This window comes from Sarcophilus harrisii, chromosome 2 (assembly GCF_902635505.1).
Source record: "Sarcophilus harrisii chromosome 2, mSarHar1.11, whole genome shotgun sequence".
NCBI classification, from domain to species: Eukaryota; Metazoa; Chordata; class Mammalia; order Dasyuromorphia; family Dasyuridae; genus Sarcophilus; species Sarcophilus harrisii.
Window position 1 is genome coordinate 444,972,042 of NC_045427.1, and position 24,346 is coordinate 444,996,387.

The 24,346-nt window shown below is 39.3% G+C and overlaps 1 protein-coding gene across 7 annotated transcripts in view; it reads left to right on the top strand.

The window, feature by feature from the left end:
• Window positions 1–24,346, top strand: part of DAB2IP (DAB2 interacting protein) — a 321,975-nt gene that overhangs the window by 152,413 nt on the left and 145,216 nt on the right. For all 7 annotated transcript variants that reach the window (XR_004232236.1, XM_031954227.1, XM_031954231.1 and 4 more), the window contains exon 3: window positions 21,232–21,350. Coding sequence is in view for 6 of the 7 variants with exons in the window: in XM_031954227.1 (XP_031810087.1) it covers window positions 21,232–21,350 (119 nt within the window). In the remaining variant the exon portion in view is untranslated. The remainder of the gene's footprint in view (window positions 1–21,231; window positions 21,351–24,346) is intronic.

Consider the following 24,346-nt stretch of genomic DNA (forward strand, 5'->3'; position numbering starts at 1 on the left):
AGACCTTTGGAACTGGCCTAAATCACTTCGCTGTTTGAAGGAGCTGTGTCCATCAGAATTGATCATTGTATAATCTTGCTGTTACTGTGTACAATATTCTCCTGGTTCTCTTCACTTAACTTAGCATGAGTTCAGGCCTTTCTAGAATAATAATATTCCATTTCATTCATATACCATAACTTATTCAGCCATTCCCCAACTGATGGGGATCAGTTTCCAGTTTCTTGCTACTTTTACAAAGAGAGCCCTTGCAAACATTTTTGCACACATAGATCCTTTTCCCTTTTGTATGCTGTCTTTGGGATTACAGACTCAGTAGAGACATCATTGGATCAAGGGGTATGCAGTTTGATAGCCCTTTGGGCAGAGTTCCAAATTGCTCTCCAAAATGGTTGCATCAGTTTACAACTCCAGCAACAATGTATCAGTGTCCCATTTTCCCCACATTCCCTCCAACATTCATCATTATCTTTTCCTGCCATTTTAACCAATCTGAGAGGTGTGTAGTGGTACCTCAGATTTGCCTTAATTTGCATTTCTCTGATCAATAATGATTTAGAGCATTATTTCAATATATATGTAGAAATTATATTATTTCTAAATAATTATTCAGAGCATTAATTATAGACTAGAAATAGTTTTAATTTCTTCATGTGAAAATTATCTGTTCATATCCTTTAACTTTTTAACAGTTGGAGAATGACTTGAATTCTTACAAATTTGAGTCAATTTTCTATATGTTTTAGAAATAAGGCCTTTATCAGAATCCTTGGATGTAAAATTTTGGAGGGATTTTTTTTTTTTTTTTTTTACAAAGACACTGGAGTGGTTTGTCATTTCTTTCTCTAGCTCATTTTATCAATGAGAAAACTGAGACAAAGAGGGATAAGTGACTTGTCCAGGGTCACATAGCTAGTAGGTATCTGATGCTGTATTTGAACTCAGGAAGTGGAATCTTTCTAACGCCAGTCCTACCATTGTAGCCATTGTGCTACCCAGCTGCCAACAGTAATAGTAATATATCATTCTAAGATTCCTACTTTCTATGGTTACAAAGCACTATTTTCATACTATATACTTTTTTATTTGCCAAGGAAACTAAATGTGGAATATAAATTGTTAGACCTCTATGGAACCTAGATAGTGTAGAACAAAAGAATATTGAATGTTAAAAAGAGATGAAAGGGATTTTGGTCAATTGGAAAGGATGTTGTTGAACAGGGTGGTATTCTGTCAGATAGTGGAGATTTTCACAGGATCCCAAAGTAGAAGATAATAATAAAGGATGTTAGGAATAATCTGCTCTAGGCATTCTTAATCTAGGGTTCATGAACTTTTAAAAAATATTTTGACAATTACATTTCAGTATAGTTGATTTGATTCACTAAAAAATATTATGAGAAGATTTTGCAAGGGCTTATGTTGAAGAATTGTCCATGCATATGTTTTGAAAAATAAAAAATTTTAATAAAAAAAATGTGAGAAGAGTTCCATGACACACAAAGAAAAAGAAATAAAGAAAAAAAAAAGCTAAGAATTTCTCTTCTACTACAACTGCTTTTCTACAAATAAGGAAGCTGAATTTCAAAATAATAATAAAAATAATAAGTAACTTGTTCATTAGTTCCAAGGTTATTTTAAATTTCAGCACTACAACTCATAATCATGCCCCCGACTCTTGAGGCCAATTTCTTTCTACAGTGCTGTACTTCCTTCATAGCCCAGTGCCAGTGGCTTTCCTCTCTCACTATTTCACTAAGATCTTTCTCAAAAGCCACTTTCCCATCTTTCTTCAGGTATCTGTCTATTAGTGTGTAAAGACTATAATGAGTGGATAAGTTTTGCTGCAGAATTATGGCCTCATCAATTCCTCTTCTTCTTCCTGCCCTCTTAGATGTTTCTCCGTCCACACACTGGACCCTATCTGCTCCTCACATAAATTTGACATGTATGGATTTAGTTATTTAGCTTTCCTTGCTTCACTTTTTCATATCCTACACTCATATGTAGAGGTACATGTGTATGATATAAGCTGAATAATGTATTTTGTAGCTCTTTTAATTTATAAAACACTTTCCTTATAGTTATCATAGCAACCCTGAATATCACCCCAAAGTATAAATATCACAATTTTACAGCTGAGGAATTAAGGCTTAGAAATAAGGTTAAGTGACTTGCCCAGTTTCACATGTCTAGATATCACACAGATAATCTAACATCTACCTGCCTCCCATCCCCCTGCCACTCATGCAAAAATGTACATATGCATGAATGCAGTCAGAGGTACTCTTTCTCCATTTGCATTATGCAGAGGTAAATATCTGAGTAAAGCCAGCATCTTCTTGCTCCTCTCCTTCACTTCCCCCCACAGTTGTAGAGTTATACACTATGAATGTAGTCAGAATATAACCTTGCAGGTATGAAATACCTAAATCCCTCCTTTATGAGGGGTACAGTTGCCTGACTGCAATAGGAAGAGATTACTCTTTTTTTTTTTTTTTTTATCATTTTCTTACTGACCCTCCCCAGCTTCACAACTATACAGTAATATATTTATATAGAGAGTCAGCAGATATTCTTCTTCTGTACTCTTCCTGTGAAGAGGTTCACATCTGTTTGACTGAATAAAAAGATAATGCTGTATCTGTCTATCTCTGGACAGATGTACATATATCTAAATATGCAGAAGTGTGTACCTTTAATAGTGCAGTCAGCAAATACTCCTGATTCCCCTTCCCCCATGCTTCTATATATGGCTGTAGATAAGTCAGAATATGATCCTTTTTCTTCCATCTCCCAGTTTTTCTTCCTTCTTTCTTCTCCTTACCTCTGCTGAAGAGGGGAATAACCAACATTAGAAGTAAAGTCAGCAAATACTCCTCCTGCCCTCTTCCCTACCCCATGCTGTGCACATCTGTATGAATGCAGTTAAGGGATAATTTTATACCTGTCCATCTCCTTTTGTCTCCCCACTGTGCAAGGGTATATACCATACAATCAGCAGGTTTTTGTCTCCTTGTGATCAGACCCTGAGAAATGGCATTAGGATTTGCCATCCTGAGAGAACAAAAGCTTTATTAACCAGGAGGGATAGAACTAAGTATGGAGAAGTTCTGACAAAACAGGCCTCTCTCAGCCACATGATAAACACCACCCCTTTAAGGCAATGTTGCAGCTCTCCTCGATGTCTGTCTCACATGGCTAGTGAAAGGCCAGAGAAACATTTTTTTTTAACTTTCACAAACAGCCATAAAATCACAACATTGGAAGGATCATCTAATCCAGTCCCCCATTGGGGACTTCTACAGTGTCCCCAAAGAGTAGTTGTCAGGTTCCTGCTTAAATATTTTCATTGTCAGAAACCTCACTACCACTTAACAGGTGGCTCATTCCACTGTTAGCTCTAATTCATAAAGAGTTCTTTCTTGTATTGCATTGAGAATCTAATTCCTTATAAAAAACCCCCATCCAGACCTCCATCTCATTGGTTGTTTTAATTGTGGAACCTTGAATTAATAACCTCTTCCCTTTGTCTCATTCTTAAAATGAAGATGTGGGACCAATTAATATCTAAGCTCCATTCTAGTTCTGATGTTCTATGAATCAAATGCACATTAAATAAGCAAGCTTTCTGCCTGCATTTTCGATTTCCCTCAAAGGCTAATTGTACAATATTTCAGAGTTTGATTTTTTTTGTACAGCAAAATAACGGTTTGGTCCTGTATACTTATTGTGTATCTAATTTATACTTTAATATATTTAACATCTACTGGTCAACCTGCCATCTGGGGGAGTGGGTGGGGGGAAGGAGGGAAAAAGTTGGAACAAAAGGTTTGGCAATTGTCAGTGCTGTAAAACTACCCATGCATATAACTTGTAAATAAAAAGCTATTAAATAAACAAACTAAATAAATAAGCAATCTTTGTGTGCATATCTCTGGTCCTGGTTGTGCTGGCCACAGACCCTTAAACATGATTTTCACAGGACCATTTTAGATACTTGAAGACAGGGGTCATGTCCCTTAAATCTTTTCTCGAGCTTGAACTTCTCCTGCTCCTTCAGCCCATTCCAGTATTGCAGGGCTTACAAAGACCTCGTGATCCTGCCTTCTGGATTCAGATTCTAATGCTGCCATTTACTAGTCCTGTTTCCCTAGACAAGTCACTTTTGTCTTTCTGAGCCTCAGTTTCCTTATTTGGAGACTAGTAACTTACCTCACAGGTTAATTATGGGGAAAGTTCTCTGCAAATTATAAAGTGATGTAACAATGAGTGCTATTTTGGTAATACGTAATTATTTTACTCAATAATAGAGAGGGGGGTAAATATTTGCATTGGTGCTAAAAAAAGCCTCACCCTGGCCAGGAGGGGGCATTGTAGGATAACTCAGAAAAGAGCCACCTAAGGGAAAAGAGAGCCAGGAGACCAATTAATTATATATTTCTGTCTTTATTCATTCTCTGCGGTTGAAAATCCCTAAGAAAATGGAAGCTAGCTATCAAGGTTTGGGAGCCCCTTGCCCATAAGAAAATTCAGGACTGGTCGGCCTTCCCCGGGGAGAATGGAGCTCAGGTCTGAGGGAATCATAGAGGGTTGAAGCTAAAATTCAGTTTAATTCAATTAACATTTACTTTTGGCTACGGGCAAGGTATTGTGCTGGTGCTGCGGGTGTAAAGTCAAAAGCAAAATGGCCCCTGCCCTCAAAGAGCTTACCTCCTATTTGATATGATCTTAGACTATTAGGATGTAAGCTTTCTCAGAGCTAGAAAGAACATTAGGGATCATACAGGAGATCCTTGCATGGGCTGCATGAGCACGATGGCTCATTTTACAAATTAGGAAACTGAGGTTTGACAGGTAAAAGCGTCTTGCCTCAGGTTTCATGGCTAAGAAGTCTCAGGTGTGGAGTTGATACACCAGCTTTTGCTTTTGCCCTTCTCTGTATCACATGACTGAGATGGATGTGGGGAGGACCACCCAGCTGCCTAACTCGGGCAGGGCCAGTTAAGAGCAAATCCTTTGACCATGCTGAGGCATCAGAATTTGGTTTCTGAAGGCCAGTCCTCAGGTGAGCATCACTGTTTAAAAGGACCCAGGTAGTAACAAATATATCCCAATGCTCCTTGGTAAATTGTACTCGACATTGTAATTCCCATCCAATATTGGGTCTTAAGTCATTATTATGCTAAAGAAAGTGTTGTTGAAGTTTAAATTTATCCAGGCTGTGAATCCAGGCTGTTGGGATTATCTTGTTTAATCTCAAAGGCCCTCATTCCCTCTCTATCTAAGCTTTCAAAAACATTTGTCTGATTGCAATCCATTGCTCTCTGTTGTCAAATAAATCTCCCGTACATAAGGAGAACCAGGGATGGGAAATGTGAAACTTAGGAGATTTATTGAAAGTCTCATACTCCAAACTCTTAGTGCCATAAACATCTCAATCCTCCTTGATGAAAGGGGGAGGAGGGGAGAATTCTAACAGGGGAAGCATATTAATTTCTAATGAGAGAGCCAAAGAAAGTGGTACAGTTGACACATTAGTGAATGTGAAGTAGAAGCTTAAGTCTCCACTTGAAGTCTCTGGACCTCAGTTGCCTCATCTATAAAATGAAGCAGTTGGAATTAAATAAAAAAAAAAAAAAATCCAAGGACAACAACATAATTATGCATAGATTTCTTCCTGTCAAAATTCTGAGCCTGTTAAGACATGTAGGGTTAATTTGATGAATCCAGGGATGTTCTTCCTGATAGTCTCAAAGATTTGAGACAAAAACTTATTTTTCCAATAAATTCTTATAAAGTTATCATTTTCAGTTGATTTCCCTGAGTCGTCTTCCTCTTCTCCCTGCTTCAGTCCATCTTTCACCTTGCTGCCAAAGTGATTATCCTAAAAGAAGTCAAGTTGCTTTATTAGTAGCAACAATATGGCATAGTGGTTAGAGTACACATCTTAGAGTCTAGAAAGCTTGAGTGCATTCCTGCCTGAAACACTGGTTGTCTATCCCTGGACAAATAACCTTACCTTCTCAGAACTTCAATTTTTTCCATCTGTAAAAAGAATGGTTGAATGGGATGACAGTTTAACTTGATGACCATCTTGATCCCATGAAATACTCTATCCATGATCCTATTATGTGATCCCTCCACCTAACTAAGTAAACTCCAGTGGCTGCCTACTACCTCTAGAATCAAATTTAAACTTTTTGTTTGCCATATAAAGCTCTTTATAACCTAGTCTAGTCCTGTCTTTCCAATCTACTTATATATTTATGATTCATCTAACTGTCAAGTCAATAACCATGTATTAAATACCTGTGTTCCAGGAACAGTACTAAGTGTTGGTGATGCAAAGAAAGGCAAAATATTTCTAGTCATATAAAAAAATGCTTTAAATCATTATCAATTAGAGAAATGTAAATTAAGACAACTCTGAGGTACCACTTCACAGTTCTCAGATTGGCTAAGATGACAGGAAAAGATAATGATAAGTGTTGGAGGGGATGTGGGAAAACTGGGTCATTAATGCATTTTTGATAGAGTTGTGAACTGATCTAGGCCATTCTGGAGAGCAATTTGGAACTATGCCCAAAGAGCAATAAAACTGTGCAATCTCACAACTGAGTCTGTATCCCAAAGAGGTCATAAAAGAGGGTCCATATGTGCAAAAATGTTTGTAGCAGCCCTTTTTGTAGTGGCAGGGAATTGAAAAGTGAGTCTATGCTCATTGGTTGGAGAATGACTGAATAAGTTATGGTATATAAATATAATTGAATATTATTGTTCTATAAGAAATGATGAGCATACTGATTTCAGAAAAGTCTAGAAAGACTTACATAAATTGATGTTGAGTGAAGTAAGCGGAACCAGGAGAACTTTGTACACAGTAACAAGAAGATTATGTGATAATCAACTGCGATGACCTTGGCTCTTTTCAACAATGCAGTGATTCAAAGCAATTCCAACAGACTTGGGATGGAAAATACCATCCACCAGAGATGGAATTTGGATTGAAGCATACTATTTTTACCTTTTTTGTTTGTTTCTCATATTTTTCTCTTTTGTTATGATTTTTCTTGTACACATGACAGATATGGAAATGTTTAAAAGAATTGCACATATTTAACCTGTACCAGATTGCTTGCTGTCTCTGGGAGAGGGGAGGTAAGGGAGAAAAATTTGGAATACAAAATCTTACAAAAATGAATGTTGAAAATTATCTTTACATGTATTTGGGGAAAAAATGCTATTTTTAAAAAGACAAAAAAAATAGTTCCTTCCCTCAAGGAGCTTAAAGTCTAATGGGAGAAAGAGCATGCAAAAGTACAAGCCAGAAGTTAGGTGGTAATTTCAGATGTAAAACATTAGCATTAAAATGAGGCTTTTTATGGACCATGGGACTTAAGCTGAAACTTAAGGAAGTCAAGGAAGTCAGAAGGCAGAGACAAAGAGCATGATGTTTGCTCCATTGTCTATCTCTATGTCTTTGCATTGGCTATCCCTTTTGTCTAGACTGCTCTCCTTCCTCACCTCCACCTCTTAAAACGGGCTTCCTTCAAGACTTAGCTCAAATTCATAGGGAATAGCCAGAAAAAAAATTTCCATTTACAAAGTATTTTGTTCAAGGAATAGCAGAGAAGCCAGTGTGACCTATTATGTAAAGCAATACAAGGTATAAGAGCAAGGCATAAGGTATATGTAGTGGGAGGGAGGGGGAATGCAGAAAGAATAGGTTATGAGGCTCCTAGTCCAAGACCATTGATCTCCATGGTCTTGACAGATAAAATATGTTTTCTTCAGGTGAGTTACCTTTCCCTCAGACAAACCCAAGCCATTCAGAGTGTGATGTGGTAATATGTTTTATTCTGGTTTTGATGAGGGAGCAGAAGTGTGTTAGCTTTTTTTTTTTTTTTTTTTTTTTTTAATAGAATCATGGAATTTAGAAATAATAGGGCCTTAGAGGTCATCTAGTCTAATAATCTCCTGAGATGAGGAAATTGAGGGTTATAGAGGTTAAAAGACTTTTTCCAAATCACTCAGTTGTGAGTGGCAAAGCCAGAATTTGAATCCAACTTTGCCAGTCGCATATCCATGTTCTTTCTACTTTGTCATGATTTAGAGGTAGAAAGGAAGTTAGTAATCTCCCAAACCAATCTCCTCATTTTACAAAGATAGAAAATGAGACCTGTCACTTTCTTAAAGTCAAATAGGGTTTTATCCAAGATTTTCTGAAGAAAGCAGGAGTGCTAGTTTTCAGTTTCTATGCACATTGCCTATAATCCTTAGTGTAATTATCCCCCAAATTGTGGGCCTTAACTATTGTTTAGGGCAAGAGTTTGTGAAAAATTTTTTCACCTTAAAAAATGGATCATCATATTTGAAAAGGTCGAAAACCACTGCATTGATGTTCCTTCCTTCTTGGTGAGATTTGCTTCTTGAATAATTCAACAAAATTTGTTGAGTGCCTTTGACCCTGCACTTAGTCTGTCCCACTTCATTAGTAAATGAGACTGAAAGTAGGTTGCTTGCTCCTTGTCCTGAAGGCTTTTAGTCTGAAGTATCAGGTGACAGTAATGTGATCCATATCCTTTAGAGTTGGAACATATCAAATCAGGTGGATGCTAGAAATCAAGCATATTTTCCAGAGTCATCATGATTTACCATTGTTTCAAAGGAAAAGGAAAATCAACCTCAAAAACCACTAAACTGGAAATCAGAACATCTGAGTTCAACTCTTGGCTCCTTCATTAACTAGCTATATATGATCTTGGGCAAGTGACAGCTGTTGGTCTCTATTAACTCTTATGCAAAATTAAGTTGAACTAGATAGTCTATAAGGTGCTTTCCAGCTTTAGCACTGCATTCTACCATTCACAAGCCAAGTCAGTCAACAGGTATTTATGAAGTGTCTACTATGTACCAGGTACTAGGACTACAAAAAAAGGCAAAACTCCAAAAAAAATGAAAAAAAAAAAAAAAACAGTCTGTGCTCCAAAGGAGCTCATAATCTAATGAAAGAGCCAGCATGCAAACAATATAATAGGGATAGGTTGGAGAAAACCTTTGAAGGAAGGACCAGGAAAGATTTCTTGTAGAAGGTGAGGCTTTAGGTGAGATTTGAAGAAGTCAGGAAAGATAGAAAGCAAAGATGAGGAGGGAGTTCCAGTCATCATGTAGGGGAAGATGGAAGGGAAGATTAAAGTATAAGAAGGTAGAAGAAAGCAGGTTATGAAGGTTTTAAAAGCCTAAACAGAGCTTTGTTTTTGATTCTGGAAGTGATAGGAAGACACTGGAGTTTATTGAATAGGGCAGTGACATGGTTTCTGGGCTTTTGGAAGATCAATTTGATAGCTGAGTGGAGGGTGGGCTGGAGTGGGAAGATACTTGAACCAAGGGAAACCATCTAGAATTTTTTTAATTTTTAAATAATTGGTGCATAAGGGAATGGGATCTTCAACAGGGTGGTGACAACAAGGAGGCATATATGGAAGATGCTATAAAGGTAGAAATGATAGAATCTTATTGTATATGAGGGATGTGAGTGAGGTATCCAAAAATGATACCAGGGATGTGAGCCTGATGACTGGGAAGAGTAAAAGGGAGTTTAGGAAGAAGGGGGAAGTAGGAGGGGGGAAATGAGTTCCGTTTTGGACACATTGAATTGAAGATGTCTATAGCATATTTAGTTCAAAATGTCCAAAAGGCAGTTGAAAATTCAAGCTGTAGGTCAGTAGAAAGGCTCAGACTACAGAAATAGATATGACAAACATATTTACAACCTTGAGAGCTAATAAGATCACCAAGCAAAATAGTAAATAGAAGGTAAGAGAGCCCCAGACAGCAACCTGGGGATACCCACTGTTAATGGATACAGATCCAGGAAAGAAGACTGAGAAGTAGTCAGAAAGAGCTCCAGGAGACAGTGGTACTCTGAAAACCCACAGAGAAGAATGTGATCACATGTGCTAAGGATTACAGAGAGGTCTAGAGGGGTAATGATTGAGAAAAGACCATTAGATTTGGCAGTTAAGAGTCCAAGGGTAATCCTAGGCACCTAAGTGGTACAGTAGTAGATAGAGTGCCAGGCCTAAAGTCAGGAAGAGCTGAGTTCAAATGCAGCCTCAGACCCTTATTAGCTATATGATCCTAAGCAAGTCATTTAAACGTTTGCCTTAATTTCCCCATTTGTAAAATGAGCTGGAGAAAGAAATGGCAAATCACTCCTGTCTCTTTGCCAAGTAAACTCCATACAGGATGACAAAGAGTTGGAAGGACTGGAACAAAACAAAAGTTCATTCTGGCTATAAGAGTCTATGACTTTCCCTTTTCTTTGAGAATTTACCAATTCTTACATGAGTCCACTTGGCAACTTCAGATGGCTATGGGTGAGCCTGGTGCAGTGTTGGTGGCTTATTAATCTCTTTAACCCAGTAGTCTGGGGTTTTTTACTCCCATTCAGCATTGGAGGAGGATCAGTCACTCTGTGTGGGGAATGCTCCTCAATCACCTCCTTCTACATTGACCTTTTATAGACTCTGGGTGGTGGCAGGGCCAGGACAAGCCTCTCATTGTATCATGTATCCAGAGCCAGAAGATCTGGCTTACCTCTGCTATTTACAGTTGGTATGATTTCTCTCTGGCTTCTTTAAAATAAAAGAATTGGATTTGATAGATGACCTCTTTGATCCAACTGGGCCCTGCTCTCAGCAGGCTGCCAAATCATCCCCACCAAAGTATTTATGGCCCCTGGATAGCAGGGTATTAAATCATGGGACATTAAAGCATCTACAAATGCTTTAATAAAGCATTTTTAGAGAACAGAAAAGCCCACAGGCTCAAAGAAGTGAATGTCTAATGGTGGAATTTCAAACAAGGTGATAAACTGGTAGAGACTGGGGCAGATCTACATCCCTTAAAAGGTAAATTTAATTGGATGCCTCCTCCTCTATATTAATTAGTGATTGGGTGAAGTAAAGGAGCAGCCTACAGTCTAGTCTGCTCAAGACCAGAGCCTTTCTTTTAAAACTGTGAAGACAAGATCTCAGAGTGTGAGAGAACATAGCACTTTCATCACTGTAAACTGCTACCCCTCTTAACAGCAAAACAACATGAAACTTGTGCCCACACTTGTTGGCAGTGACTGGGTGGTGTTCTTTCTTTCAGAGCTCAAACATTACTTGTTCTACTTTATATTCAGTGAAATTCGAGGCAGATGTTGCCTCAATACAATTCATTTTTTAAAAAGAGTCTGGGAGACTCAGTGCTCTGCAAATACAATTTGAATCTTTGATGTGGTTTGGCAGTCCAAAGGTCTAATTTTAGGCTGTATCAACATAGCCTGGTACCCACTACCTAGCCTCCCATTACTGAGCTTTGTAGAGGAAAGTCTAGTCAGAGGTGAAACCTCAAGTATAATTTATTTATATGTGTGTATGGTCTTAGTCTGGAAAATCTTAGTGTTATTAGTATATGTGGATATAAACTACAGTGTGTGTGTATGTATACACCATGTGTATATAAACTAACACTAAATAGTAAGTTGATACACATTCATAAAGAGCCTACTATGTGTTAGGCATGATGGCAAGTGCTAGAGATACAAAGAAAGGGAAAACAGCTCCCACCCTCAAAGTGCTGACAGTCTAAGGGGGGAAGGGAAGACATACAAACAACTATGTATAAACAAGCCAAATAGAGGATAAATTGGAAATAATCATCAGAGGAAGGCACTGGAATTGAAGGGGGGGATCCAGAATGGTTTCTTACAGAAGAAGATATTTCTACTGGTACTTGAAAGAGACCAGGAGGCAGAGACCAGGAAGAAGAAGATATTCTATGTGTCCAGGACAGCCAGTGGAAATGTCCCAAGCCTGAGAGGAAGTGTCTTAGTTAAGGAACAGCAAGAAGTTGGTAACTAAGAGCTGAAAAGAAGCTTTATCTGAACAGGAAACTCCTCTGCAGTTTTCACAATAGTGATACAACTTTCTCTTAAAGATCTTTAGTGACTCCCTACTAGGATAACCAGTTTTGGCTTTGCTGATAACTCAATATAGGGAAAAGAGACCTACACTTGGAATCAGGAACAAGAGGTGCTAGTCCTATATCTCTTTATGGCTGGTGGTTGGGTGACCTAGATCTAGTTTGTTTTTTTTTTTTCCTAATCTCTAGGGCTAATTCTTCTTATCTATAAATTGAAGGGTTTGGATGAAATGATTTTAAAGCTCAATTTCAGTGAAAAACATGTTGAAACAAGGATCTGTCCCAGCCTCTGCCTTGAGACTCTGGGGATCAAATGGGGAAAGATGAACGTGGGGAGCAGCAGCTTCCCTCCAGCCCAATCCTCCTACGTCTGCTAGGGTCAGATTGCATCTTCTGTTCAGACCCTGTCATACATAAGCTACTGGTGTTCCTACAGATCTTGTTTCTGCAAAATATTCAAAAATAATCCCTATGAACTACGAATGTAAAAGATGCATAATCTTTTCCTCTTTGTTATTTATGTCCAGTTTTGGAGCATTTTTGGCTAAATCCCAGTTAAGAGGCATTATCTTCAAAACCTCATGCTTTTTGTGTTTTCATGCTGTTACCAGATTTGTAAATTCACTCTTTCTTCTGCCCCACCCCATAATTTTTTTTTAAACAACCCATATTTTTTTAAAGACAAGAGAATGAGAGTCTGGAGATATGAATTTGAATTCTGGCTCTATTATCAACTCCATTGCTGGGGCAGTTTCTATTTTGTAAAATGGAATGGTTAGACTGGATGGTAATAATGACAACTGGCACTTGTTAAGCTTATTAAGGCATACAAAGCACTCCATACATGATGTCAACCAAGTCTCACAACAACCCTGTGAAGAAGACATTACAAGCATTGCCCTTATTTTAGAGATAAGGAAAACATGTCTCAGAGAGGTTAAGTGATTTACTTGTGATTACTCAGCTAGGATGTGTTATAGCTGGGATTTGAACCCAAATTTTCATGACTCTGAGTCATCCATTATATCATGATTCCTATTGTAAATACTTGCCTGTTTGTAAGGCAAAGGCTTCTATGTATGGAGTAATAGGACAATTTCCACACTCCCTTCTAATTATAAATATGGGATCCTGAGTTCAGTTTTTGTTGTGGTTCTAGATTTTTAAAAAAAATTATAGTAGGGCTTATACATATTTCTTGTTTATATTGTTGTGAGATTTTTCTTTTTAGAATATATTTTTTAAAAAGAGTTCCATGAGGACAAAGGACATTTTTGGCTTTGTCAACATTTCTAATCTAACCCTCTTATGATAATCAAGGGCAGAGATTCCAGGGGAATTGGACTCTTGCCTGACTGGCTTGGAGTCATAGCTTCTCCAGACATCCCCATCTTTGATGGGGAGTCCCTGGGTATACCCATGACAGCTAATACCCCCTGGAGGGTCTGTTTCTACTATCCCCCCCCAAAAAAAATATTTCCTACAGCTCATTAGCTCTGCCAAGTCAGTATTCACAATCCTCAGAAGTACCATTTCTTCCCACCAAGCTGGAAATGAGTGCTGTGCTGGTTCCTTCTGGCAAAGAGAATTGTAAAAACAATGGGAAACAGGAGGAAAGCATTTTTAAAACTGTGGTCTTAACTCTTACACCCTTCACTCTGGTGTGCTACCTATGCCCTGTACCCTCATCATTCAGCTTTCAAACTATCTATTGCAAGATGATCTGTGATATCTTTAATGATAATGCTTCTTTTCTCTGACTACCATCTCTGTCACTACTGTCATGGCACATGGTAATCTAGTCAACCTGCCTTCTTCTTGTCTCCTCTTCCAAACAGTCTTTCCTAGGCTTCAAGGACCATCTGCCTTGAGACTCTGGGGATCAAGTGGGGAAAGATGAACATGGAGCAGCAGCTTTCCTCCACCCCAATCCTCCTACTTCTGCTTAAATCTGACTTCCTCCAGGAAGTCTTTCTCAACTACCCAAGTTCTCACTGATTTCTCCTCCTTCCTTTGAGTTTGCTGTTATAGCACATATAGTTGAATCATTTAATTCAACACATTCATATGTTGCATCATTTTGGGTGCTTGATTAAATATGTTCTAGATAGCAATATTTACAGGACAATTATAATACTGTTATTCAACTCTATTTGTCATGGTTCCTGCCTTGATCATTGAAGGAAGTTCAGTTTTGAGAGCTACAAACATTGAATCAGGAGATGGAATGAAATGGAATAGAATATATTTCTTTAAAAAAATTCAATAGTATTTTATTTTTCCAATTACTTGTAAAGATTTTGCATTCTATTTTTTTTTTCTCTCTCCCTTCCTCATCTCTTTCTTTCCTAAGACAACAAGCAGTCTGGTATAGCATATACATGCATAATCATTTAATCATATTAGTCATGTTGTAAAAGAAAAATCAGAGTAAAAAGGAAAAACTATGAGAAATAAAAATAAAGTATATACAATGATGTATCACATTGTGATACAGAGGTGATCCTGGACTGTGGTGGTTTTAAATTTTTTTCTTCATTTTTAAATTTTATTTTTTTAAATTAACAAGCATTTATTTCCTTCTCTTTGTAACAAATAGTGCATAGTCAAGCAAAATATTCTTGCATTGGTCATGTCCAATAACGTATGTCTCCTTTCACATTTTATCTTCATCACTCCTTGGTCAGGATGCTTCCTCATCAGTATTCTAGAATTATGGTTAATCATTGAGTTGATCAGAGTTCTTAAGTCTACTGGTTTTGCTCATTTTAGTTTATATCAATTCATGCAAGTCTTCCCAGGTTTCTTGAAATCATCCCTTTCACTATTTCTTATAGTACAATGCTAATTTGTTTAGGTCTCTCCCACTTGAAAAATACCTCCCTAGTTTCTAGTTCTTTGCCCCTACAAAAAGAGCTATTATAATTTTCTTTTTGTATCTATGAGTGCATTTCTTATTTCTTTGATCTCTCTGGAAGCAGATCTAGAAATATTATCAATGGGTCAAATTATGCATATGCTTATGCATATTATTATTATGCATATAATTATGACTTTTTTGTCCAATTTTGTCCAGTTGTTCCAATTTGATTTCCAGAATAACTGTACTAATTCACCGCTTGTTTACCAACAGTTCCTTAAAATGCCTGTTTTCCCACAGCTTCTCCAGAATTTGTCATTATATTTTTTTGGTCATCTTTGCCAACCTTATGGTTGGAATAAACAATCTCAAGTTTGTTTTAAATTGTATTTTTCTTTCCTAATTATCAGTTATTTAGAGCCTCTTTCACATAGCTATTGATATCTTGAATTTATTCCTTTGAAAACTTCCTGTTCATATCATTTGCACAAATGTATCAATTGGATAATGATTCTCATTCTTATAAATTTGAATCAATTTTTCATATATCTTAGAAATTAATTATGTATTGGAAAAAATTCCTATAATTTTCCCCCTCATTTTACTGTTTCCCCTCTAATTTAAATTTACCATGTTGTAATGTTGTCCAAAATCTTTAAATTTTTATGTAAAGAAAATTGTACATCCTCTTTGTCCTTTACATGATCATGAATTCTATACTAGATCTAAAAGGAAATTTATTCCTTTTTTCCTCTTAATTTGTTTTTTACATGACCTTTTATATTTGTTATATATCCATTTAGAACTAAGCTTATTATGTAACGTAAAGTATTGGTCTAAACTTGATTTCTACCAGACTGCTTTCCAGTTTTCCCAGCAGTTTTGGTGGAACAGTAAATATTTGTCTCTATTGCTTGGGTCATGACCCCAGAATTTCAAAGACAATGGCAGCCAGTCCTACTAGGCTTGAAAGACTTCAAGTACAGACCAACAAATGCAGAATTTTTAAAAGAAGTCAGCATGTGTTCATTCTTTTTATTACAGAGAAAATAACTGGGCAAATCAAGAAATGTCCTTTATAGGAAGATTGAGATGAGTTTTGAAGGGAAGTAGATATTCTAAGAAACAGAAGTGAAAAAAAACACTTTATGTTAAAAGCTTGCTTCCACCCTTAGTAGGTAATATTTTTAGGCTTTTTCCATTTCTAACATTTTATATTTTAATGTAGGGGTGCTTAAACCTGGGGTCAGTGGACAGTCCCTCTTGCCAAAGAATCCACGGAGAGATTTCCAGGACACTATGCTTGGCAATGAAATATATATATGAAATATACATTAAATATATAACACATATATTAAATTATTATACACTATATTTTTCTTTGCATTAATCTATATATCATATGCTAAAATTTTATCATGAATATATTAAATGTATTACCTATTTATAAATATATATCATTCTTTTCACTAACCCATATACATAAATGTATTATTAAACATATTATTAAAATGTATTAAATATATTTTATATTTATTTAGAATGCGCAAAAAGGAGGGAGTGAAGTATTCCACATAGGAGAACAAGTGGGTAGTAGGAAGGACCTTTAGTTTGTATTAGTAAACTTTGAATAGCAGCACTTACCTCCTAAACATTGAATTGTTAATCATTGCCCACTGGGAACTTACTATTTAAAACAGTAGATCTTAATCCCCATCCCCAACCCTTACATGAGCTTCTTCTCTTGGTTTCCTTTGTAAAGTTACAGTATTCTGCAAAAGGGACTGTAGGTTTCACTGGACTATAATATACAAAATCTTAAGCACTCCTGACTTAACAGAGTTATATATGGGTCTCTCCTGTCATGTGGTTACTTCCCTAATTTACCTGGCTAGTCATAAGTGTGGATTTATGTCTAAGGGATTTTCTTAAAGAGAGACTGTACTCAAGACTCACTTCATAAAGTGCCTAATCAAAGATAATTAAGTTCATTATGATCAGGTTTTTCATTAAATTTCAATCCTTCCTGTTTGCAGGACTTCCTATCAAGGTTTGCCTTATATTTGTGGAATACTTTTGAGAACATTGGCTTTTTCTTCTCAAGATGGGGAGTAGCATCTAAGGATTCAAAGTTGAAACAGAATGTAAAGATCTTCCAAGGCTGACCCCCTGTATTTTATACATGAGTAGGGCAAAAAGGGAAAAATGATTTGTCTAAGGTCACATAGTTAATTTAGTTTTCTAACTATGTCTTCTGCCTCAAGTCCAGTATTCTTTCTACTAACTTCTGTACCCTCTGCCTCTTTACTTGATAAAGCAGCTTTTGAACCCTAGAGCTCTAATTCAGGCTCACTGGAGAATCCTCTATTTTGGAACTTTTTCACAGTCCAAAGAACAGATCAAATATACTGAGCCAGGACTGGGAAACCTGGGGATGGAATTTGGCTTCCTTTCATGGAAGAGTTTCCCAAGATAGTTCTAGCAGCTCTTTTGGTCTGTGCTTCCACTGGGGCAGGAGTTATAGGAACCACATTTCTAGACTGATGAGGGAATCTCCTGTCACCAACACCATCCTCCATTCCCTACTTTCTGTGGCCTACTGGCTTCCCATGTTCTCCATTACCCAAACTCTGTCTTTTTTGAGAGAATCTAAATTAAAGAAAGTAGGAGCAAAGGAAAATGGATATTAGGGATATATGGGGACACCTGTAAATATAGGTGTCCCCATATATCCCTAAATATAGTATAAAGACATTTGCCTCTTCTATCTATTAGAATTAATGAATAAGTTTGACCAGAAAAAACCACTGGCCTGGGAGTCAGAAATCCTAGTTCTAGTTCTAGTTCCGGCTTTGCCATTTACTAGCTGTGTGACTTGGGGGTACAAGTCCTTTATTCCGTTGCAGATCTTATTTTCCTAATTTATAAAATGAAAAGATAAATGTGTGTAATTTTACATGTGTATATATGTATATATATAATTTTATATAGATAAATATTTGTTATTCAGTCATATCTGAGTTTTTGTAACCCTCTGGGTTTTCTTGGCAAAGATATGAAGGAAAAATATGCCTTTTCCTTTTCCTTTTCTGGCTCATTTTATAAATAAAGAAACTGAGGCAAACAGGGATAAGTGACTTGCTTGGACTCACTTAGCTAGTAAGTGTTTGAGTCTGGATTTGAACTTGTCTTCCTGACTCCAGACTCAGTGCTTTATGCACTGAGCCATTTACCTGTCTCACAGCCATCTTTATCCTTCCCCAAAACCTACTGTGCTTTGTGTCTGCCTGAGTTCTATTAACAATTCAGCATTACAAGGACCATCATAGCCCTCATTTTTCTTATTGTGTTACTCAGATAGAGGAAATTTAATGTTCAGATTATGTAGAATATTAACTTTTCAGAATAAGCAAGTAGCCCATTAGAGTAGTGCCATTATCTCCATGACTTGTGGGGTAGTATGTTATCCATATAACATATTACATAGATAACATCTAATATTTGAAGCAGTTTTGGAATTGTCTCCATCTCCACATGGCTCCTCACCACCATCTTGATAAGGCACTCCTAAATAATTGAAAATTTATGTGTCAGCGCAGTGAAATGTGGGCAGTTCAGAGCAGATTCATTAGGTTCAGGAGGACTTCCTTGGGAAACTGATGGGAAATGACCCAGGGTTGACTGAGTAGACAGCTGTCTTTGCAGCATCCCCCCAGCCCCAAACCTCATAAGTCTTTCATTTGGGACAGGTGATCATTTAGCAAACCTTTACATAGCTAGATGTAATAGGGATACAAATCACTGTCACAATTCCTATTCTTGTTGGGGAAATAAAACATGAATAGAGAAAATTATAGAAGAAGAATGGTATAAATGGAAAGAACCCTGAAATTTTGGAAGCAGAGGCTTTTGAATCCCTACTCTGTGTGGCCTTGGACAAAGAACTGAATTGCTCTGTACCTAAACTTCCTTACTTATAAAAGGAAGGCACTGGATTATTTGTTTTGTTTTTTGTTTTTTTAAAGATATAAGATAATGTATGAAAATGTAATTAGATACAAACTGTTATAATAGCTATATAGGAAGTGCACTGGATAGAGCTCTGGACCTAGAAATAGGAAGGACTGAGTTCATTTTTTTTTTTTTTAATTTAATAGCCTTTTATTTACAGGTTATATGTATGGGTAACTTTACAGCATTAACAATTGCCAAACCTCTTGTTCCAATTTTTCACCTCTTTCCCCCACCCCTTCTCCCAGATGGCAGGATGACCAGTAGATGTTAAATATATTAAAATATAAATTAGATACACAATAAGTATACATGACCAAACCATTATTTTGCTGTACAAAAAGAATCAGACTCTGAAATAGTGTACAATTAGCCTGTGAAGGAAATCAAAAATGCAGGTGGGCAAAAATATGGGGATTGGGAATTTAATGTAATGGTTTTTTGTCATCTCCCAGAGTTCTTTCTCTGGGCGTAGCTGGTTCAGTTCATTACTGCTCTATTGGAATTGATTTGGTTGATCACATTGCTGAGGATGGCCAAGTCCATCAGAATTGGTCATCATAAAGTATTGTTGATGAAGTATATAATGATCTCTTGGCCCTGCTTGTTTCACTCAGCATCAGTTCATGTAGGTCTCTCCAGGCCTTTCTGAAATCATCCTGCTGGTCATTTCTTACAGAACAATAATATTCCATAATATTCATATACCACAATTTATTCAGCCATTCTCCAACTGATGGGCATCCACTCATTTTCCAGTTTCTAGCCACTACAAAGAGGGCTGGAAGGACTGAGTTCAAACATAACCTCAGACACTTACTAGTTGTGTGACCCTGGTTAAGTCACTTAGCCCTGTTTGCCTCCGTTTCCTTATCATAATTATAGCAACCTCCTGATTGTGGTGAGGCTAAAAATGAGTTATGTAAAGAGAACGTAAAATGCTTTGTAAACTGCTATATAAATGCCGATCGTTATTATTATTATTATTAGCGGGATCGGTGAAAAGAGAGAACACTTTCATGGTTGGAAGGAGGAGAGGATAATGATCACTGAGGGGTTTTTTTAGGAACTGGCATTTGACCTGATCTTTTCTTTCAAAGGGAAGACTCTTTAAGTCTTAAGGAAATGTAGAGAAGAAAAAGGTCCCACTTTTAATCTTAACTGGCAGATCTCATAATTATCAAATAATATCTTATTTGTGAATGTATTGGATAAAGTGCTAGATGGAGTCAGGAAGACCTGAATTCAAATCCTGCCTCAGATAGTATTTATTTATTCACAGTCCACTTAATTTTTCTGTCTCTATTTCTTCATCTGTAAAATGGGGATAATAATAGCCCTACATCCTAAGGTTGTTGTGAGGAGAAAATGGAATAATTAGAATTGTGCTGAAGCACAGGCTGGACGTGATATTCTTAGACTTTTACCCTGGCCATAATTTTCCATTCTAGATATAGTAAGACTGCTATCCTCTCCACTCTCTCCTCTCTCCTCCTCCAGTTTTTGTCTTTTCAAATTTTATAGCCCTTTCAGAGTCATGGAATCATAGAATGAAAAGAACTTAAGAACACAGAATATTAGTCCAATCCCCTCATTTGACATATAAAACTGAGACCCCTGTAGAACTTAATGACTGGCCCAAGGTCATACAATGAATTAGTGGCAAAATTAGAATTAACCCCCTGCTTTGTCTGTATAATCAGGATTTTAGCTATTAGAGCTCCTGCCTATCCCACAGAGGCTCCATCTAAATACCGGGAGGATCTTGGGGACAGGAGGAAAACACCTCTGAATTTTGATTAAGCAAAGAGCCTGTTGTCCACTGAGCCTCCTTGAATGGCCATGACCTCATTTCAGTAAGATTTGATGAAAAGATTCAGAAGTAAGGAATTGGGGCTATGATGGCCCCCTCTATGCTATAGGTTCTTGTGGCCCTTCTCTCCCCATCATGCACCCATATACACACACATACATATACACAGAGGTAGACACTAATTAGGGATTCAGAAGCAGGGGGTACTGGACTCCCCTTGCCCCACCCAGAGACCACCTTCTCCCCTCCCCTCTTAGTTACAATCTGCTCTTCAGGCTGGTGGTTGCTATGGTAACAGAGGCTTAGGGGAGTCTCCCATCTACGTCGCTGGCTGGCCGTCGGCTGGAGCAGATGTGGGCTGGATCCAGCCCTCCGAGGGAGCTGGAGCCGGGAGCTGGAGCTAGAGCCGGAGCAAGCCTTGCTGACAGCAATGCGCATTGGCCCGGGCTGGGCGGGAGCCAGGGAGCCTGGGAGCCCGGAGTGTCCTCCCTCCAGGCCCCCTCCCCTGGGGCTGCCCTTCTTGTCCGGGAGGGCTGGGGGCTAACCTGCTCTCCTCCTCTCCTGCCCACAGGGCTTCCTCAGCCGCCGGCTCAAAGGCTCCATCAAACGGACAAAGAGCCAGCCCAGGCTCGATCGCAACAACAGCTTCCGCCACATCCTCCCTGGGTTCCGGAGCACGGACAATGAGAGGTAGGTAAGCCCAGCCAGTGACCAGGGGGCGGTGTCTGGGGGAGGAGGGGATGAAGAGGGGCACTGTGTGTGAGGGGGGGCAGGTGATTGGATGGGCACTGGCCCCCCCCTCCAGCCCTGAGACATGCCATGGGGTGATGGAGGGAGGTCGAGGGGAAGGAAGGCTTTTGGTTTGGTTTTAGAGAGGGGAGTCTGGGTAAAGGGGACCCCGGCAGCGAGAGTGCATTTGGCCCCACCTTCTTTGTTCCTCTTCTCTAGCCTATCTTTCTGGAGTCACAACCCTGTTGGGAAGAGGCATCTAGAGTTTCTGCTGACCTGTCCCATGCCTCTTCCAGCAGTATCACCAGTGGTACTTGTGTTGAGGGACACTAGACAGCAAGGGAAGACTTTGGCTGGGGTTTATGTAGAAGTGGCACAGAGAAGACTAGCAATGGGAAGCTGGGCCATGAGGGTACTAAGATCAGCCTCCCCTTTCTCCCGTCTCAGTTCTGCTTCCCCTCCTATTTCCCTTGGATCATGGTCCATCCTGAAGGGGAAATGGCAAAACCTCTGCTTTCTATCTGTCCTGTCATCTCTTCCCTACAAATCTGATCCCTGAATGGTATTGGGAATGGGAGAAAAAGCAGGGGACAGTTAGTGTTGGGATTTAGGGCTTTGGTTTGCTGGACTAGCCCAGAGAAAGCTTGGTGATTGGATCAGGAAACAGGATTAAGATCTCCTTTTTCCTCCTTTTTCATTTTCCTCCCGTACCTTTCTGGCACTAGCTCCCCTCCCCACCTAAGGGTTATGCGAAAGCCTATGCTGACCTTTTGCTACCCTACCCTTTAGCCCTTCTGTGCTCTCTATAATATCTCTTATAGGTGTGAGGAGAGACTAGACAGAGAAAAGGGTTTTAAGGTTGGTTGGGGGGAGGGATAGCACAGAGATGAGGGGGGAAGGGACAAGTGTGGTAGATGAGAATCTGGAAGACGGGGTGGTAGAAGAGAACAAAGGTTGAAAGGAATTAGGCCCCTTGTTTTAGTTATTTTGTCCTTTGAAAATCCAAATAGATGTTGACTGAATTGTAGATGGTAAGATCTGTATTTTTTTTTTAAATGAGGGATATGTGTGTGGAAGTGGGGGTGTGAAGAGGTCTTGCTTCACTGTCTCCCTACTACTAAGAGCCCTGGCTATCCGAGACCTTAAAGCCTGGGGTTATCAGGTTCAGACTAGAGGTCCACATATGCACACACATATACAACAAATGGTAGGTGGTTGGGGTTTTTTTTGGGGGGGAGAGGGGGAGAGTGGGCTTTAGTTCAAGGAGAGTCTTCACCTTACCTCAACCTCAGTGGACAGGGAGAACAAAGTTCTGGGACCCTAAAGAGACAGGGACATTGGAGGCAAGGACACTGGCAGACCCCAAAGAATATGGCTTCATCAGGAAGAAGCGTTCTCTTCTTAGGAACATCCAGAATCAATATCTTAGGATTTACTCTGCTGTCTGCGACCCTGGATCTTGGGCAGGGACTTCTGTTTGCTTTGTTGGGTGGTATTTGGATGCTTCTGAATGCCTTGCCCCATTACACACACTAGTGACCAATCTTTAGGACTACATTCGGTGTCTAAGCCAAGGTGTTGGTCAGATAGGTCCTTGAGGGAAATGTGGAGAATGGTGACATAAAATGATAAAGTGGCTCCCCCTCTGGGACTGTGTGGGGGAGGGGAGGAGTCAGCAGGGGGAGGGATGCCTCTGTTCTTGGGGTCACATCTGCTTCAAGTAGGGGCTGAGTTGCCAGAGAAGAGAGGAGGCAGCTCTTCTCCACCTCAGGGTCTGCTGCTCATGCTTCTCCTTGTGATGGGAGGCAGAGGGGAGAATTATCTAAACCCTTCCCAGCTTGGCTGTACCTGTAGAGACCAGTCAGGAAAGCTGTTCCCTTCCCCCTCCTTCCTCATCTCTCTTATGGATGATCTGAGCATGGCTGGGGATGTGTTGGAGGTTGGAGGCGGGGGGCTGGGTGGCTGACATGACAGGCTCAGGAGGGAAAGAAAGCTGAAGGCAGAAAGGGAAGTTTCAGAGTGGATCTTTCCAGGCAAAGTCATGCCTTCTTCCGCCTCTAATTGACTCAGTGGGCACTGGCTCTCCAGGGTCCTTTTTGTCTATGACAGATGCCATGCCTTTTTTGCTCAAGCTCTCTTGGAAGAGCTCAGTCAGCTCCCAGTGAGGATGCTGCTTCCCTGAGAGGGGACAGAGCATTTTGTCTCTGAAGCCTTTCAGCCAGACTGACCCTCCTTCCTACCTGCTTCCCTTCCCCAAATCCTGCTCCCTTGCCTTAGACCCAGATAAGTCCAAACCCAGAAACAAGAGGCACACGGGCAGGACAAGTCAGATTTCTCACTCTGCCAGGCAATCCCCCACAGCAGGCTGAGGCGTGTAAGTTCCATATTATAGACTAGCTCCTCTAGAGACTGAATGGGCATTTAAGTGACCTAAGAGCTTTCTCAGGCTGCATCCAATCTTCCTGTGATTCTGCCTCTCCCTGAGGAGTCTCGCCAACCCATTCAGCCTCTCTCTCAACCTGGAAGCTTCTATCTTCAAATATATTTCCATTTATTCCAAGTCCACAGCCAAGCCCTCTCTCACCCGAGGACCCTTCAGTGAAGACCTAGGCTCTCCCTGTGTCAGAGAGCCCCATAGACATTGTAGGTACTCACTGTCTTTGTCAGTCTGACAACATTTTCGGCGGCTCTGCCTCCCTGACCAGAGGATCATGCCCATTTCCGCGATTTCTTTTACCCACCAGTATACTTGGAGCATCAGGAGCCTCTGTACCCGCATGCAAGCGTTCATGTACGTACTCTGGCTCTAAGGCCTTCTTTGGCTCTGGGTCTTCATATGGCTTATGGACGAAGGGGAGCAGCACAGATGGAGGTCCAGCCTCTGTATGTGGATCCACGTTTGTGAGCTTGCAGTGTGCTTGTGATGTTTTACCTTTAATATTCCTGAAAACAGGAAT